The sequence below is a fragment of the Mobula hypostoma genome, chromosome 20 (assembly GCF_963921235.1).
Source record: "Mobula hypostoma chromosome 20, sMobHyp1.1, whole genome shotgun sequence".
Lineage (NCBI taxonomy): Eukaryota > Metazoa > Chordata > Chondrichthyes > Myliobatiformes > Myliobatidae > Mobula > Mobula hypostoma.
In genome coordinates, this window is record NC_086116.1 from 4328571 (window position 1) to 4347768 (window position 19198).

Below are 19198 nucleotides of genomic sequence, written 5' to 3' on the forward strand. Positions count from 1 at the left end.
GTGCCCTCATCAAAGGTCATGCTAAAGTTCACCTAGACAACATCCACTGCTCTACTCTCATCAATCTTTTTGATTATTTCTTTTGGAAAATAAACTGAAGAGAAGAAATGAAGCTTGAAATCATTCTGGTTCTGCACATAAACATATCTGTCACCTTTTTTGACAGCTAGGCTGAGCATTTGCTATAATCTGTCCCTTTTGAAGTGGTTGAGGTAGATGGTGTCTCAGTTGTCAGCTTATGAAATTCAAGTTTGAGCATGGCTCTTTACAGAACAGTTCAAGGAAAGCTGGATGAATTTGCCTATTGGTATTTTGTATTAAAATTTCCAGCTAAAATTATGTATAACTTAATCCATGTACATCATAATAACAACTAACTGCACAGTAAATTCACTCAAATGTTAAATCTTCGGGTCAGAGTTGAAATACTAGCAAAGACTGTCCTCATCAGGACTAATATCAGTAAGCTGATTTCTTTCTCGGAGTTGATGTTTTCAAGACCTAGTCATTTACAATTGACTTTGTAATTGTTTACATCAGGATGTCTGCAGTGCTCTGATACCTCACAACAGGAAGCTAGGATACAATTCCCTTCATTATTGGTGACAGTAGCATGTCAGAAGTCAAAAGAACTGCAGAAGCATTTGAAGGAGAAACAAAGCCAGGAGGATTTTATGAAAATGTTCTGCCAATATGTGGTCAGTGTGAAATGCCATGGTACCCTCAAATCTGGCACAAACATGGTCTTTCATGGTCTGCAGTAATCCCTGCCCCTCTGAGACCTGTGCCCCCTGCAGTAGCCACCTCCATGGTCAATAACACTATCTGTGCAAAATCCACCAAACTCAGAACAATTAGTGAATCAAGTTAATGCTTGGTCACCGGACACCATCCCCAGCTTGGGGACTCAGTCAGCTCTAGTGACACACCACATTGTTCACCAGACTTCTGAAACAGATGCAGGAAGAGATTACCAAGCGGACTGAGGAAAAGATTCGAGGATGAGCACAAAGTCTCCTTGACAAAATACATTGCTATTGTCTCTTAGAGTCTACGACCCTTCTCAAGATGGAGGAGCACTCCAGACTGGCATTGAGAAGTTCAAGGCCATGCATTAACGGCACATAGAAGTAATCAGCAAAGAGAGTGCACCACCTCACAGATCAAGCCTGAAGCCAGCTCTCTCAGCCAACCTGTGGTTCACACTAGCCTCCACAGACATTTCAGAATGCAATCCCAAAAGACTGCATAAGGAATAATGAGCAGTAAAGATAGCAACACACACCAAATGCTGGTGGAACGCAGCAGGCCAGGCAGCATCTATAGGAAGAAGTACAGTTGGCGTTTCAGGTCGAGACCCTTTGTCAGGACTAACGGAGGTCTGCAACAGTAAAAATAGGTTTCCTTTCCTGTTAGTTCAATGTAGTGACAAACTTTAGAGAGAAATTCAGTGCCTCTGAAACATGTCACAATTGTGTGATATTGAGCTGCTAGTTTTCATTATCTTGGATTAATTCTCATTGATTTTAAACATTTATTACTTTTGAATTTAATTTTATGTGCTATAATTTGATTGTCCCAGTTTCTCACTTCTGGCTCTTTCAAAATTCAGTTCCGCGGCGGAAAGAGATGAATGGTTAAAAGCCATTTCTAAGGCCATTGAGGAATATACGAAAAAAAGAATAACATTCACTGCGAGTAAAAGTCTTGAGGTAAGAAGGTGCTTTAAAAAAAACAGATGTTAATTGGTTTATTATTGTCATGTGCTGAGATACAATGGAAAGCCTTGTTTTGCCTGCCATCTTGAGAGATCATTCCAAACGTACATCAAGGGATAAATAATAGCAATGCAGAATATAACGAATAAACTTTTCTCGGGCTTCCTGCCGGGTACAGGTATCGACTATAGCTGATGTTTCAATGACCAACTCTGCCATCTTTGTCAGGGTGGCAGAGTTGGTGATTGAAACATTGGTTATGATTGACACTTGTATCCAGCTGGAAGCCCAAGAAGAGTTTATCCATCATGTATGACAGGAAAGCACTAGATCCTTTTTTTTATGCTGAATATATTACAAAGAAGCTGCAGTATAGGTAGACAGATAAAGTGCGGGGCACTCTGAGAGAGGAAGAGTTCATCTTTATTGTATAAGAGATCCGTTCAATTGTTTTATAACAGCAGGAATGAAGCCATGCTTGGTCTGGTGGTACATGTTTTCGAGCTTTTGTATTTGGGGGGAGGGTGTCTTTGATTCTGCTGTCTGATTTCCTGAGGCAGTTTGAAATGTAGACAGTCAGTGGCATTTGTGGTGGACTAGGTTGTGTTCATAGGGGCAATTTCTTTGGTCTTAGAGCAGTTGCCATGCCATGCTGCAACTTTAAACTGGTAAAATAACAACAAAACTGCAATACTTTGTCTCTGGTTTATTTTTGTCAAGTTATAGCGAATATCTTTATAAAATTTTGGCAGGGTGGCTGCCAATAAAAATGAGAATATCAATCAAGTTTCAAGGACATCGTGTCTGTTCAATCTGAATGGTTCAAATTTGTTATTTGGACTGGATTCAGTTGCACTGTTAATCACTTTTTGTGATTAAAACTGGTCATATAATTTTCTATAAAATTCAGTTACAGTTGATATTGTCATATCAAATGATCAGGATGAATAGTGCAAATCCTGAATTGTTTCTGCACTCCCTGAGGCTCGTCTCATGCATATGGTTGCAGTTAAATTAACAGAAACTACCTGTTGACACAACATAGTTGCTTGCCAACTAGGTATGTAGCTAGCTAATTTTTAAAGCAGGGCCCTCCAAATTCAGCTGTAGAAGGCTTTATGATAATCAGAATCCGATTTATTATCACTGACACGCGTCATGAAATTTCTTTTATGGCATCAGTACTGTGCAATACATAGAAAATTATTACAAGTTATAAGAATTATAAAAAAATAAATGAGCAGTGTAAAAAGAGAGCCAAAGGTGAAGTAGTGTTCATGGTCTGTTCAGAAATCTGATGGCGGAAGGGAAAATCTGTTCCTAAGGCATTAAGTGTTTCTCTTTTAGGTTTCTGTACCTCCTCCCTGATGGTAGCAATGAGAAGTTCAGGTTTAATTTTCATGAATACCCATGAAACAGCATTACTCTGGGGCCAAGGCGCAAAACACAGTATCAACAGTCGCACACTACACAAGGCACAGAAAGCACATACAAAGTAGCAAACACATATAAGGTGTGTAAAATACAGTAATACAAAAATTATATCGTCCAAGACCCTGAGTTCATGAATGTCTGCAGTCAAACACAATACAGTTTGTCTCCTGCCATACCACACCGCCTCTGGGGGAGCATGCCAACTCTGCCCCTGTCCTGGGCAGCTGTATACAGACAACTCTGCAGTTTGAGACCTAGAGCTTGCTCCATCTGAGGCCAAGCAGCTCACCCATCATTCACCAATAAATCAGTGAATCAAGTTTGCAGCATTCCACATCAACAATGTCCAGCAGGGTCTCGCGATCACAGGAAACGTGACTAAGACAATCACTTGCTGTTAGATTGCACACTGCCTTCGCACACCGACTCCCCTGATACAGGCAGCGGCACAATCTGCACCGTCCAGCTTCTTCAGTTTCCCCACCATCGAGCAATGTGCTGATGGGGTAGACCTGTAGTACTTTAAGTTTTTATTGTCTAGCAGGGTCTGTGATTGGAAAAAAAAAGCTTAAAAAAAGACAATAACACCTTTGACCCCATAGAAGCCATTGCAATTGAACACGCCACAATTTTACCAAAAACAAGAAGTGGGCATGTCCTGGATGGTGAGGTTCCTTTATGATGGATGTAGTCTTCTTGAGGCATCGCCTGTTGAAGATCTCCTTGATGGTGGAGAGGCTAGTGCCCATGATGGATCTGGCTGAGTCACAACTTTTTGTAGCTATTTCTGATCCCTTGCATTGGCGGCCTCATACCAGATGGTATTGCAACTGATCAGAATGGTATTTCTACCAGTGGTACATTGGTAGAAATTTGCCAGAGACTTTGGTGTCATACCAAATCTCCTCAAACTCTAAATGAAATATAGCAGCTGGTGTGTTCCACCTTTGTAACTGCAGCAATATGATGGGCCAGGATAAATCTTCAGAAATGTCAACACGCAGGAACTTGAACCTGCTCACCCTTTCCACTGCTGATCCCTTGTTGAGGATGTTACGTGTTCCCCAACTTTCCTTCCTGAATTCCACTGACATTGAGTGCAAGTTGTTTACTTTTTAACACTGGAAATAAGATCATGACATAAAATGATACAGGGAATTAAGATAGTTCCCCTAAAACTCTGGAGCACTAAGCATTGTCCTCTGATTCTGGACATTAATGTAACATAAATGTTGAGGCCGTTTCAACAGAATAATCTAAAGCTATATTAAAGTGTGTGTATGTTTTCTCCAATAACCCCAAGGTGCTTCAACTTAAATGAATAATTGAAATTAGAGGGTTTTGCTTCACAAACATAGTTACTTAAGGATTTTAAAAACTAAATTTAACTTGCTGTTTGCAGATCTCTTCATTTGCAATAGAACCTTGTGATTGCAAAATTGTCCAGCTGGAGAAATTACATGCAAGCACTTGTTTTTATCTGAAATCAATATAGTTACCCAAGGTGAATTGAGTTTAATAAGTGATTAATTTTATTTAAAAAATAAAAGGTTGGATTATGCTGATTTGTTTTTTTCTCATCAGTGCTGGCACATCAAGGTGCCAGACTGTAAGGAAACGTATTAGTCAACTCTACACTTGAACATATCCTGGCACTGGGCTGAATGCTAGGTAAAATGTGTAAGTGACATTAGCTAAGAATTTAGCTGTTACTCTCAGTTCGCACTCTGGCCCTTCGATATCATTAACATCCGTCTAAGACACCAATAGGAGCTTTAATTCAACAGAAGCAAACAAAAAGTCAACTGCTAGAGGAACGCAGTATGTCAGGCAGCATTTTGGAGGGAAATGGAAAGGTGGCATTTTGGGTCGACACCCTTCATCTGGACTGGATTTTATACTCCTGTGAAGTCTCTTCAAGATTTAAGACTTCATAATGTGCTCAGCATGGGTGCATGAAGCAGGGCTGATGCAATTGTCAATGTAGTGAAGAAAAGTGGGGAGCGTTACCAAGGAAGGCTTGGAGTGTAGACTGTTCTACGGAGCCAACAATAAGGTGGGCATAGCTGGAGCCCATGTGAGTGCCCATGGCTACCCCTTGAGTCTAGGAGAAAGTGGGAGAAGGTGAGATTGAGGACCAGTTCTGGCAGACAAAGGAGGGTGGTTGTGGAAGGGAACTGGTGGTTCTTTTGCTGAGAAAGAAACAGTGAACTTTAAGGCTTTCTTGAGCAAGGATTTAAGTGTATAGCGACTCGACATCCATGGTGAAAATGAGACCATCATGGCCAGGGAGTTAAAAGTTGTTGAGAAATGGAGTTGAAGTAGGAGGACACGAGTTCAGTGGAGCAGGGGCAGGCAGAGACGATGGGCCCAACCGGACAGTCAGGTTTATAGATCTTGGGTAGGAGGTAGAAGAGAGCAGTGTGGGGTAAGTGAACTATTACTTTGATGGCAGTTCTCCAGAGTTGATGAGGTCAGTGATGGTGTCAGAGGCAATTTGAAGGTTAGTAGCTGTTCTTGAACTTGGTGGTGTGGGACCCCAGATTTCTGTATCTCCTGCCCAGTGGAAGCTGTGAGAAGGTGGCATGGCGATGCTTGATGGTAAATGTTGGCTTCTTGAGGCTGGCCTGTATTTAGGCATATATTCTAATAGTGGCTCTACAAACTTGTAATATAAATCACTCACAGATCCTCATAAGCAGGAACTGAAGTACACTATTCATCCCCTTGATCCTGTTACCCTGGTAATGAGGATCAGCCGTGATCCTGAAGTTCATATTCCTGCCTTTTCCTCATAACATTTGAATTCCCTTATTAATTAGAAATCTGTCTCAGCTTTGAATATACCAATGACTCAGCTCTCTCAGGGACTTACTAACCTCTGAGAGAAGAAATTCTTTCTCATCTTATTTTGATGTGGCATCCCATTACTCTTGGATCATGCACAATGGTTCTGGACTCCCCGTTGAGAGGAAACACCCTCTCAACATTCACTTGTTTAGCCCCCTCACGGTATTTCCTTATTGCTCATTACACCACTGCTGGTGTTCAGGGCATCCTTCACCCTATCAGTAGCTTTCTCTTGGTTTTCGCTACTGTCAGTCATTTAAGTCCCGGATGGAGACTCAGGAATGTATTTATATTCATATGTAAAAGGAGTTTTCATTTCTTTCTGTACAATTTTGTTTTACCAGTCGGGGTTGTTAGCCCTGAGCTGACCCCGTAGGACTGGTGGACCACACTTAGTCTGGCCTCTATCCTTTGACTTGTTTGGCACGGGTGACTCGACCAAGAGCCAAAGCATAAAGCCCTGACTCCCACAAACATAGCTCTCCATGTCACTGAGGCACGCAAGACCCCAAATCGTGACAAGGTTGTGTTCCTCTTGGGTGGTTTATCCTCCTAAGAATCTTAAATACTTAGTGGGTTGCTTCCACCCAGAAATGCTTCAGAAGATGTAACTCGTGCCTTTACTCTTATTGAAAAACTGGAAGGTTACCAGAGCAATTTCTTTCAATTAATAATGGTTCAATGGTAAGCCATTGAGAAAATTCATCCAATTGTCCTTTTGTCTAAAATAAAAAACATGTAAATATAAAAGCCACCAATAAATACAACAAGAATAAAATAGCTTATTTTTACCCAGAGATGAAAATGTTGGATGCAGCATCACAGGCACTGTTTCAGACAGTCATAGGAAAGATAGACAATTACATAGGAGAAAGAAATGAAGGGTGTGTTAACAGGGCCAATATTTGAATTGATTTCCTTATTTTGTGCTGCTAAATGTGATGTAATTGTGAGGCAGATTAAGGAAATGGTGTGCTAAGCTGATGTGTGCCAAAGACAGTGAGATACAGATGGTAGTACATAAATACTTCAATCTTCAATTAAAAATATGGTCCTCCTCTTTACTGAGTAATTTGGAGAAAAGCTGAGTAGGCTTCCTCAATAATAATGGAAGCACCTTAACTTCTAAATCTCCAGAATGTAACATGGGGATTGGTCAGAGGGATATTGGAATCAGAAATTTTAAAAAATGCATATTAAAAGGTGAAATAAAAGCAGCATTTTGTTTTTATTCCTTTATTGTTAGAGTCTGTGCCCTAATACTGACAATTTGTTTATACTTCATTCCCTCAGTGAATAGATCAAATATAGGAAACTATATTTGGAAATTTGGTTTAATATTATTCATGTGGAAGCTATGACAAGTAATTTAACTAACTTAGAAGAACAATGAGCTCTGACTTCCAAAAATTTGGCTCTCTGAGGATTTACCATTAACCCTTTGTTTCCTCCCTTCCTTGTCTGTAATTGCAATAATTTTGACATCTAGTCCATCCTGGATTAAACTTCTCAAGGTAATGGAGTCGAGTTGAATAAAGCTAGCTCTTTCTAGGTTTCTGATTGCTAAACCAGTTTGTTTCTATTTAGGATTTTGTTCTTAATATACATTGAGTGAATTAGACCAAAAATAATTATGTATTTATTTCATCGGATTGTGCTTTGTAGTTAATTGCTTTTATCGCATTGTGAACTACTTTCTCTTCTAGGAAGAGCCAGATAAACCAGAGGTTAATACACCTTTGGGCACTAAGGCACCCATATGGATTCCTGATCCTCGTGCTACCATGTGTATGGTCTGTACATGTGACTTTACACTTACCTGGAGACGGCATCATTGTAGAGCATGTGGAAAGGTTTGTAAATTGGCATACTTGTGACAAACACTATATTGTTTGCTTATTCGGTAAAGATGCTGCTTCTTAATCAGGTAATACTCTCTTAGAGGCCATTCTGATGGCTTTAAATTCTGAGGTGACTGATTTTGTTTTTGGAGTCTTTGATAAAGTGAACTTTTATTTGTGAGTTTCTTGGTAAACTGCACTCCATATTAAGCTGAAAACTATACACCAAGAAAATGATTCATGTAGCTCAGTAAATCCATATAAAAGCAGTTTACTGCAAATTTGAAAGGTGCTAAGTCTCTATTATTGGAAATAAAATTGAAGGGCACTTTGGCACAAATCTAACATGAAATTTATTAATGAAAACCCAAAAGTTATCCAGATTGCCGTATTATCTGAAGAATTGTGAATAATAGTAAACACTGTGCAATCATCTGCCAACATTCCTACTTCAGAACTTATGATGAAGGAAGTCTAATAAAATATTGAGCACAGGAGATGTGATGCTATGTTGAAGTTGTACAAGATGTGGTGAGGCCTAATTTGGGGTATTGTGTGCAGTATTAGTCTCCTACCTCCAGGAAAGATGTAAATAAGGTTGAAAGAGTGCAGAGAAATTTTACAAGAATATTGTAAATTTTATAACTCTGGAGGACCTGAGTTATATGGAAAAACTGAATAAATTAGGACTTTATTCCTTGGAATGTAGAAGATTGAAAGGAGATTTGATTGAGGTATACAAAACTTAGGGGTATAGATAGGGTAAATGAAAGCAACCTTTTTACACTAAGGTTGGGTGGGACTACAACTAGAAGTCAACGGTTAAGGATGAAAGGTGAAAAGTTTAAGGGGAGCATGAGGGGAAATTTCTTCACTCAGAGGGTCATGAGAGTGTGGAATTAGGTGCCAGTGCAAATGGTGCATGCGAGCTCGTTTTCATCGTTTGGTTAGGTATGTGGATGATAGGGGTATGGAGGGCTATGTCCCAGAGCAGGTTGATGGGAGTAGGCAGTTTAAATGGATCAGCACAGACTAGAAGGACTGAAAGGTCTGTTTCTGTGCTGTATTTTTCTATGATTCTAAAGAAGAATTTAATATTATCTTGAATTATATCATGTAGCACAGATAATGGTCCTCCAGCCACTAACTTTTTGTGTGGTTTGACCCCCCCCCCCAAGCTTTGGAGTGTTTTCCTTCAGACTGCCAATGGTTTCTATTTTACAAGGTCTCCCTAAGATTAAACCTGGTTAATTAATACTATGATGTAGAAGACAATCACCCTTGCCTCAGCTTTGGAATTCTACTTTTAAGTCAGTTTTTGATCTATGGGTCTAATGAGGTCTGGAACTGAGCACAATAAAGTTGTTGTAATGTGGTCTGAAGTGAGTGGTTCTGGAGGAATCAAAACTGGGGGTCACTATCTCAATGTCCTCTTCCAAAGTGTATTTATTATCAAAGTACGTATACTGTATATAACCTTAAGATTCATCTCCTTACAGGCAGCTATAAAACACATAAATCCAAAAGAACACGTTTAAAACAAAAGTGCTTAAATCGTCATCCACACTTCGGTTTCTGTTCCTTCAATACACTCTGGGGCCTGGAGCCCACTGCCTTAATTCGGCCTGTACTTGACCTTTCCAGTTAGGCCCAGTGCTTAAATTGTCATCCAAGCATCTGGTTCAATCGTTTTGTAAGCTCTGGGTCTTCTACCCCACCGCTCTAAATGAGGCCCGTCACTAAAATCATCCAAACCTCTGGTTGCTCCTTGCTCTCGGATCTGGGCCCTGCTGCTTTGATACACTCTTGGGCCTGGGCCCCATTGCCACAATTTGGCCCGGCGCTTAAATCAATCAAACCTCAGCTCTTTCCTCACTCCTGGGCCCCACAGCCTTGATTCAAACTGTACATGCCACACTGCAACTGTCCTGCACCTTTGAGGCTTTAATCCACACCGCAAAAATGTCAGCTCATTCAGGCGGTTCAAAATCTCACCTCCGAAAAGGAAGTTACAGGCTGTGGATTGCAGTGATCGTTTGCCAGAGAAAGTGTGATTAATAGAGTAGTTAGTAGTTTAATTTGTTTTGTTTGCTACAGGCAAGCAGTCACTGTACTTCACCAATGCCATTTTCCATCACTTCTGACCATTGAGAGTAGGTTGGTGAGTGGGCCAAATTGGATTTGTCTTCCCTTTTGTGCACAGGACCTAAAGGGGCAATTTTCTGTTTTGTTGAAAGATGCTGTACCAATCTAAAAGGCTACGTGGTTCAGTTCTACAGCATCTTTGTTTGGATCTGTGCTATTGAGTGGATGTACTTTTTATGTAATATCATGTGAAGTGAATCACAGAATCTCAGAAGAAAGTCAAGATATGCTGCATATCTGACTGGTTGCACATGCTTTAATTGAGTTTCATTGGAACCATGGTGGAGGGGCAGAAGTTCAATATCATTCTTAACAGACTGAATTCTGAGTAATACAGAATATTAAGCTGAAAGGACAACTAATTTCCTGCTTTATGCACAAAAAAAACATGACTGAGACCCTGGATGACAGAAAACCCAGAGATGAGTGAAGTGCAAATGTTAAATATCCTGTATTTGCATGTGAAGGTGTGGTAGCAGGGCGTCTGGATTTGCAGGTTATATAGATGAGGAAACTAGGGAGTTGCAGTGGGAGCAATAATTTGAGAATATTGAATAGGAAGAGGAGGGGGCAAAACACTGTGCTGGAAACGAGGCTTGTAATCCCTTGATTAAGGAAACTGGTGAGGTGGAAGGTGAAGACATGGGATTTTCATGGTTCTATGAAATGTGGCAAATAGGCCAATCACATTTCTACTTTTCCACTGTTGAAAAAAATCCCCATGTGAGAAGGAAGGCACACGTTTCAGAAGGCATGATTTGTGTCAAGTTAAAAGATTAAAAACCTGGTTAAACCCACGAAGATTAGGAAAGCTATGCTATATATAGAAATTAAATACAGATGACTATTGTGTAAACAACACACATAAAAGTTGCTGGTGAACGCAGCAGGCCAGGCAGCATCTCTAGGAAGAGGTGCAGTCGACGTTTCAGGCCGAGACCCTTCGTCAGGACTAACTGAAGAGTCTCTTCCTTCAGTTAGTCCTGACGAAGGGTCTCGGCCTGAAACGTCGACTGCATCTCTTCCTAGAGATGCTGCCTGGCCTGCTGCGTTCACCAGCAACTTTGATGTGTGTTGCTTGAATTTCCAGCATCTGCAGAATTCCTGTTGTTTGACCATTGTGTAAATGTGTTTTTCAGAATTTTTTGTTAGTAATTGGAATTGGTTTATTATCGTTACGTGTATAAAGATAGGGTGAAAAAGTTAGTTTTGCAAGCCATCCAGGAATATTATTCCAATCCTAAGTATATTGAGGTAGAACAAAAGGAAACACAATAGCAGAATGCAGAATGGTCTTCTACGTTAGCCATATATATGACATTCAGTTTAATATACTATAGATACTGAACCAACTGAAATTGTCCTTAAGAATCCTGTGTAACGCAATTTTATTTTTTAGATTGTTTGTCAAGCCTGTTCATCAAATAAATTTAATCTGGACTACCTTAAAAAGCGACCAGCCAGAGTTTGTGATTATTGTTTCTCAGAGCTGCAAAAGACAGGTAAGAGAAATATACATCGACGACTGCATTGGCGCTGCTTCCTGCACGCATGCAGAACTCGTTGACTTTATTAACTTTGCCTCCAACTTTCACCCTGCCCTCAAGTTTACCTGGTCCATTTCCGACACCTCCCTCCCCTTTCTAGATCTTTCTGTCTCTGTCTCTGGAGACAGCTTATCCACTGATGTCTACTATAAGCCTACTGACTCTCACAGCTATCTGGACTATTCCTCTTCTCACCCTGTCTCTTGCAAAAACGCCATCCCCTTCTCGCAATTCCTCCGTCTCCGCCGCATCTGCTCTCAGGATGAAGCTTTTCATTCTAGGACGAGGGAGATGTCTTCCTTTTTTAAAGAAAGGGGCTTCCCTTCCTCCACTATCAACTCTGCTCTTAAACGCATCTCCCCCATTTCACGTACATCTGCTCTCACTCCATCCTCCCACCACCCCACTAGGAATAGGGTTCCCCTGGTCCTCACCTACCACCCCACCAGCCTCCGGGTCCAACATATTATTCTCCGTAACTTCCGCCACCTCCAACGGGATCCCACCACTAAGCACATCTTTTCCTCCCCCCACTCTCTACATTCCGCAGGGATCGCTCCCTACACAACTCCCTTGTCCATTCGTCCCCCCCATCCCTCCCCACTGATCTCCCTCCTGGCACTTATCCGTGTAAGCAGAACAAGTGCTACACATGCCCTTACACTTCCTCCCTTACCACCATTCAGGGCCCCAAACAGTCCTTCCAGGTGAGGCATCACTTCACCTGTGAGTCGACTGGGGTGATATACTGCGTCCGGTGCTCCCCATGTGGCCTTTTATATATTGGTGAGACCCGACGCAGACTGGGAGACCGCTTTGCTGAACATCTACGCTCTGTCCGCCAGAGAAAGCAGGATCTCCCAGTGGCCACACATTTTAATTCCACATCCCATTCCCATTCTGACATGTCTATCCACGGCCTCCTCTACTGTAAAGATGAAGCCACACTCAGGTTGGAGGAACAACACCTTATATTCCGTCTGGGTAGCCTCCAACCTGATGGCATGAACATCGACTTCTCTAACTTCCGCTAAGGCCCCACCTCCCCCTCGTACACCATCTGTTACTCATTTTTATGCACACATTCTTTCTCTCATTCTCCTTTTTCTCCCTCTGTCCCTCTGAATATACCTCTTGCCCATCCTCTGGGTCACCCCCCCCCCTTGTCTTTCTTCCCGGACCTCCTGTCCCATGATCCTCTCGTATCCCCTTTTGCCTATCACCTGTCCAGCTCTCGGCTCTATCCCTCCCCCTCCTGTCTTCTCCTATCATTTTGCATCTCCCCCTCTCCCTCCAACTTTCAAATCCCTTACTCACTCTTCCTTCAGTTAGTCCTGACGAAGGGTCTCGGCCTGAAACGTCGACTGCACCTCTTCCTATAGATGCTGCTTGGCCTGCTGCGTTTACCAGCAACTTTGATGTATGTTGTTAAGAGAAATATTGATGGTATTGTAGGGTTTTTATCTTGTGGGTCCTGTAAAATATACTATAACTACTATAAATTTCTGCATATCAAGGACAATAAAGAAGTTTCTTTTAATAAAAATGTTAGCTATATTTTTTAGTACAATGGAGACAGCAGAGAGCACAGAATAATGTCCTTGTCTCCCTACCACTCCCCAAGAGCACAGAAATTTGTATGTACATAAATCCATGTGTGGCAGTGAACTCAGTTCTGACTTATCTAAATTTTCACATTCTGACTTTAGTGGATTATAACTGTTGTCAAAGTTTTAAGATTAATTACTGCCTTTGGCTTGCTGAAAGATGGTGCTGCTCTCCAATTCTAATCTCCCCTTCACTCAGCCTTTTGCTTCCAAAATTGAAATTTGCATTAGTACTCCCTGATTATTCAAAGGTTCAAAGGTACATTTAATGTCAGAGAAATGTATACAATATATATCCTGAAATGCTTTTTCTTTGCACTTTTGCCCACAATTCCTAATTTTCAGTGTCCCTCTCACCTTTCTTGGTAAAGAGCCCCTGAGTATTTGATTATACTGTACATTCCCTCATTCCTTTCCTCCCTCCACACACCATCCTTTATCCTCCACTCTGCAGCAACTCACCCTCTGGAACCAGTCTCAGCAGCTCTAACCTCGCCCAGCATATCTGTAGGATACTTCAGCTCATGGTTATTGCTGGACTATTCATAGAGGGGAAAATATTATGCTCACACAGCACGAGATTCCGCAGATGCCGGAAATCCAGAATGCTGGAGGAACTCACCAGATCAGGCAGCATCTATGGAAATGAATAAACGGTCGCTGCTTTGGGCTGGATTGGAAAGGAAGGGGAAAGATGCCAGAGTGAGAAGGTAGGGGGAAAGGAAGGAGGACAAGCCAGAAGGTGATAGGTGAAACTAGGTGGGTGGGGCAGGGGGGGATGAAGTTGGAAGCTGAAAGGTGGAAAAGGTAAAGGGCTGGAGAAGGAGGAATCTGATTAGAGAGGAGAAGGGACCATGGGAGAAAGGGAAGGAGGAGGGGCACCAGGGGGAGATTATAGGTAAGTGAAGATTACAGGGGGCGAAGGGAGGAGGGGAAGGGGGAATTACCAGTTGGAAAAGTCATCAGGTGTTCACGCCATCAGGTTGGAAGCAAACCTAGATGAAATATGAGGTGTTGCTCCTCCAACGTAAGAGTGACCTCATTGGAGCAGAAGAGGAGCCCATGGACCGATATATGGGAACGGGGGCTGGAATTGAAATGGTTGGCCACCAGGGAAATACTGCTTTCTTTGCAGATGGAGTGAAGATGTTCGACAGAGTGGTTCCCCATTCTATGTTTGATTTCGCCAACGTAGAGGAGGATGCATCGGAAGCACCGGATACATGAGGGGGACGAATGAACAAGGGAGTCACGGGGAGTTGGAGAGTGGTGGGGGTGGGGATAAATAGGTGTTTGGTGAAGGTGACAAGTTGTGGAGAATGATGTGCTGGGTGTGGAAGCTCACGGGGTGGTTAGTAATTAGATAACTTGTATCTAATCACATCACATTAAAGATAACTTATACATTTAAGTAATTATATTTTTTGTGGTTTCATAATTGTAAAGCTTATAACAGTTAACAAACATGCAATGCAACCTTCCATCCTCCTCTGCACTGTTTCACGCTGTCGTCTGTAAATTTATTGCTCCTGCAGTCATTTTGTGTTAATAGAATTTTTGCGTTTGGTGTCAGTGCAGACATCTTTTTAAACTTTTCATGAACCACATAGCATCCAAGCAGAAGTTGTTTCCATTTACTATTCTGTGGGCTACAGGTTTGTGAGAAAATTTTAAATGTTAAATTTCATTAAGAGTATTATGTTGACAAAAACAGTAAACAAAAAAAGTAGATCACAATCATACAACATTTCAAACAAAAGTAGTATCCTTGAGTTAAAGTCAAAGTCGGGCTTGGTGTTGTATGCATGGGTGCAATAAAAAACGTACTTGCAGCAGCATCAGATAAAGACATAGTCATAGAACACTGTAACACAGAGAAAGGCCCTTAGCCCATCTAGTCCATGCCAAATTATGCTGCCTCGTTCCATTGACCTGCACCCAGACCACAGCCCTCCATTCCCCTCCCAACCATGTACCTATCTAAATTTTGCGCAAAGGTTAAAATTAGACCTACATCCACTACTTCTGGTCTCGCCTTTCACCACACTCATTCCACACTCTTGCCTCCTCATGTTCCCCTTAAACATTTCACCCATAACCCATGACCTTTAATTCTATTCTCACCCAAACTCAATTTGAAAAGCATACTTGCATTTACACTCATAATTTTGTACATCACTAACAAATCTCCCCACATTCTCCTACACACCAGGGAATAAAGTCCTTCAAATCTCCTCACATTCTCCTACACACCAGGAAATAAAGTCCTTCAAATCTCCCCACATTCTCCTACACACCAGGGAATAAAGTCCTTCAAATCTCCCCACATTCTCCTACACACCAGGGAATGAAGTCCTTCAAATCTCCCCACATTCTCCTACACACCAGGGAATGAAGTCCTTCAAATCTCCCCACATTCTCCTACACACCAGGGAATAAAGTCCTAACAAATCTCCTCACATTCTCCTACACACCAGGGAATGAAGTCCTTCAAATCTCCCCACATTCTCCTACACACCAGAGAATAAAGTCCTAACAAATCTCCCCACATTCTCCTACACACCAGGGAATAAAGTCCTAACAAATCTCCTCACGTTCTCCTACACACCAGGGAATGAAGTCCTTCAAATCTCCCCACATTCTCCTACACACCAGGGAATAAAGTCCTAACCTATTTAACCTTTCCCTATAACTTAGATCCTCAATTCCTGGCAACAAATGTGTAAATTTTCTCTGCATTTATTTAATATTATTTGCATCTTTCCTGTAGGTAGGTGACCAGAGCTGCCCACTGTACTCCAAATTAGGCCTCACCCAACATCTTATACAACCTCAACATCCCAACTCCTGTACTCAATATTTTGACCTATGAAGGCTAACATGCCAACAACTCTCTTTGTGACCCTATCTACCTGTGATGCCACTTTCAAGGAATTATGGATCTCTATTCCCAGATCCTACTCTTCTCCTGCACTCCTCAGTGCCCTGCCGTTCACTGTGAAAGTCTTACCCTGACTGGTCTTCTCAAAGTACAACACCTCACACTTGTCTGCATTAAATTCCATCTGCCATTCTTCAGCCCGTTTTTCCAGCTGGCCCAGATCCTGCCACAAGCCTTGACGGCCTTCCTTGCTGTGCACTATGCCCCAATCTTGGTGTCATCTTCAAATTTGCTGATTCTGTTTACCACATATAAGTAGCATTCATAAGTAAAGTATAAATTATACACAATCCATTTTACAAGAAAACACAATTAGAACAATAAAAAGTTAATTTTAGTGAAAATTGTTCCAAGTGTTGTGAAACTGTAGTGATTAATGTATTGCTGGTTGGTTCAAAACCAAATTGTTGAAGGGAACTAGCTGTTCTGAACTTGGTGGTAGTATGGGGACTTCAGGCTTCTGTACCTCGTGTGATAGTGGTTGCAAGAAGATGGCATTTTAATAGTGTTGCCTTCTTGAGGCAGTGGCTCCTGTAGATATAACCGATGATGGGGACGCATGTGCCTATGATGCACTGGGCAGAGTACCCTACTCTGCAGCTTCATGCATTTCTGTGCATTCAAATTACCATGAGACCATGATGCATCCAGTCATGATATTTTCAATATATCTAATGAACCTTTATAGAGTGCTTGATGATAAGCTGAACCTCCTTAACCCTTGAAAGAAGTAAAGATGGTGCAACTTTCCCTATGATGCATCTACAGTGTATGTGGTGAGTGCAGGACAGGCCATCTGATATGTCAACACCAAGAAATTTAAAAGTTGCCAACTCTCTCTACTGTCTATTGCCCTATGTAGAGTGGTGTAAGTTCACCCTCCTTCCCCTTCCTAAAATCAATAATCAGCTCTTTAGTTCTCCTGATTGTTTCGGCAGCACCACTCTACCAGGTGATCCATCTCACCAGCTTAACATCCAACAACAGTAGTGTTGTTATCAAGTTTGAAGGTGGGATTGGAGGTCTACTTGTGGGCACACAGTTCTGTGTATAGAAAGTAGAGCAGAAGGCTTGACGTGCACCTGTGTTGGTGATTAGTGAGGGGGTAATGTTACCATTCCTCACTGATAAAGAATTCGAGTATCCAGGTCCAGAGGGATGTACACAGGCCCGAGTCCTGAAGACTGGTGATGAGTTTGGATGGGATGATTGTATTGAAAGCAAGCTGTCGTTGACGGACAGCAGCCTGATGTATGATCTCCTGTTGTCCAGATGGGTCAGAGCAGAGTGAAGAGCCTGAGAAATTGCACTTGCTGTCGACCTGTTATGGCGGTAGGCAAATTATGTGGATTCAGGTTATTTCTGAGGCAGGAACTGATTTGCACCCTAACCAGCCTCTCAATGCACTTGGTTACAATTGATGTCAGTGCCACCAGACAGTAGTCATTGAGGCTCGTCTCCATGCTCTCTTGGGCAAGGGTACAGTAGGTTTCTTTATGAAGCAGGTGGGAACCTCAGACCACAGAAGCTGAGTATGCCTGCAAATACTCCAGCCAGTTAGTCCACACAGACCTCCAGTACTCAACCAGGTGCACAGTCTAGTCCAGACATTTTTTGTGAATTCACCGTCTTGAAGGATGCCTGGACATTGGCCTCAAAGACTGAAATTGCAGGGTCATCCGGAGATGTGGGTCTCTCGTCGGTGTCATAGTTCTCTCTGTGAAAGTCTGCATCAAAGGCATTGAGCTCACCTGGGAGTGGTGGGTCAGTGCCACTTGTGCTTCCTGATTTCATCTTATAAAAGGTTATATTGTGCAAGCCCTGCCACAGCTGTTGAGCATCCATCTGTGATTGCAGTTCAGTCCAAAATTGCCTCTGCGTTCAAAATGGTGTTCCAGAAGTCATACTTGAACTTCTTGTATAATACCTAGTTTTCAGCAGATTACAAATCCTCTGTTTGTCTCGGGTGCCTGGTTGGGGAAGACTTGAAATGTTTTTGTAGGTACACACTCATCTGTGCATGTCTGTATGAGGTCAGTGATGCCTGTGGCACATTCACTCAGGTTTGTTGATGAAACAGTGAACATGCTGCAGTCCACTCACTCGAAACAATCCCTTCTCAATGAAGACATTAATATATTGACACTTCAGGGACTCTTGTCATATTTTCATACACAAAACTGCTCACGTTTGTTTTGAGACAGTATTTTAATTCATCCAAACCATTTCTTGCAATGAGCGAGCATTGAACCATCTTCTGAAATCTGTATTGCTGAGTAAAAGTGCTAGCAGTGAAGTTCTGCAAATAGATGATGGATTAGTAATTGATCCACAATCTTGTTGGTACAACATAAGTTCTATTAACACTTTCCTTTTGATGCTTGAGTTGCTATTCCTGAGACAGACTGTAGGATGACTGCTTTGTCCTGAGGAAATATCATCCTTTCTTCACATGTTAAGCACTGAATTGTTTAAAATCTGAGGATTAGCTGATCTCAGTTTTGCATGATGTAGATGCAAGACAGATCAGCTAACAAAGCACAGGCCATGGTTTACGCTGTTCCAGTTTAGTACTGTAGCTGTTTAAGATCTTGTATTGAATTTTACCACTTACTGTACAATAAACCTTTCTTGTTTTCAACTAGAAATGCGATCACCTGTGACAAAGATGGCATCCCCGAGTCACAAGCCCTCAAGTAGCCTCACCTCAGTTTTTCACAGCATTCAGCACTCCTCAGGGCGGAAACACAAGAAAATTCCGGCAGCGCTGAAAGAAGTAAGTGGGACACTTAAAAACTGATATTCTTCAGACTGTATCACAGTTTTAACAAAAACAATACAACAGACAAGGCATAAATACTTTACTTATGTTAATGAGGTCCTGTCAGTGATGAGAGCGGTTTCCTGGTCATGCTACTGTGGCATAAACACATCTGAAGATGTAGAAATTGATTGTCTGTTGGTTGATTTAACTTGTCAAAATATAGAGGGAATGACTGTAGACAAACAATATGCAGAGACATACTATTTGGCCCTCGAGTCTGTTCTGCTATTCAATAAGATCATGCCTGATCTGATAGTAACCTCAGCTTCACGTCCCTGCCTGCCTCCAGCA

At 41.8% G+C, this 19198-nt stretch overlaps 1 protein-coding gene and 1 long non-coding RNA gene across 2 annotated transcripts in view; one reads left to right on the plus strand and one right to left on the minus strand.

Annotated features, from left to right (window-relative positions):
• fgd6 (FYVE, RhoGEF and PH domain containing 6) overlaps nucleotides 1-19198 on the plus strand; it is a 177427-nt gene that overhangs the window by 129168 nt on the left and 29061 nt on the right. Inside the window, exons 15-18 of the mRNA XM_063072261.1 lie at nucleotides 1613-1712; nucleotides 7709-7855; nucleotides 11388-11490; nucleotides 18729-18859. Coding sequence (XP_062928331.1) covers nucleotides 1613-1712; nucleotides 7709-7855; nucleotides 11388-11490; nucleotides 18729-18859 — 481 coding nt within the window. The remainder of the gene's footprint in view (nucleotides 1-1612; nucleotides 1713-7708; nucleotides 7856-11387; nucleotides 11491-18728; nucleotides 18860-19198) is intronic.
• LOC134359289 (uncharacterized) overlaps nucleotides 18743-19198 on the minus strand; it is a 59727-nt gene continuing 59271 nt past the window's right edge. The window contains exon 3 of the long non-coding RNA XR_010021076.1: nucleotides 18743-18850. This is a non-coding gene — a long non-coding RNA (uncharacterized LOC134359289). The remainder of the gene's footprint in view (nucleotides 18851-19198) is intronic.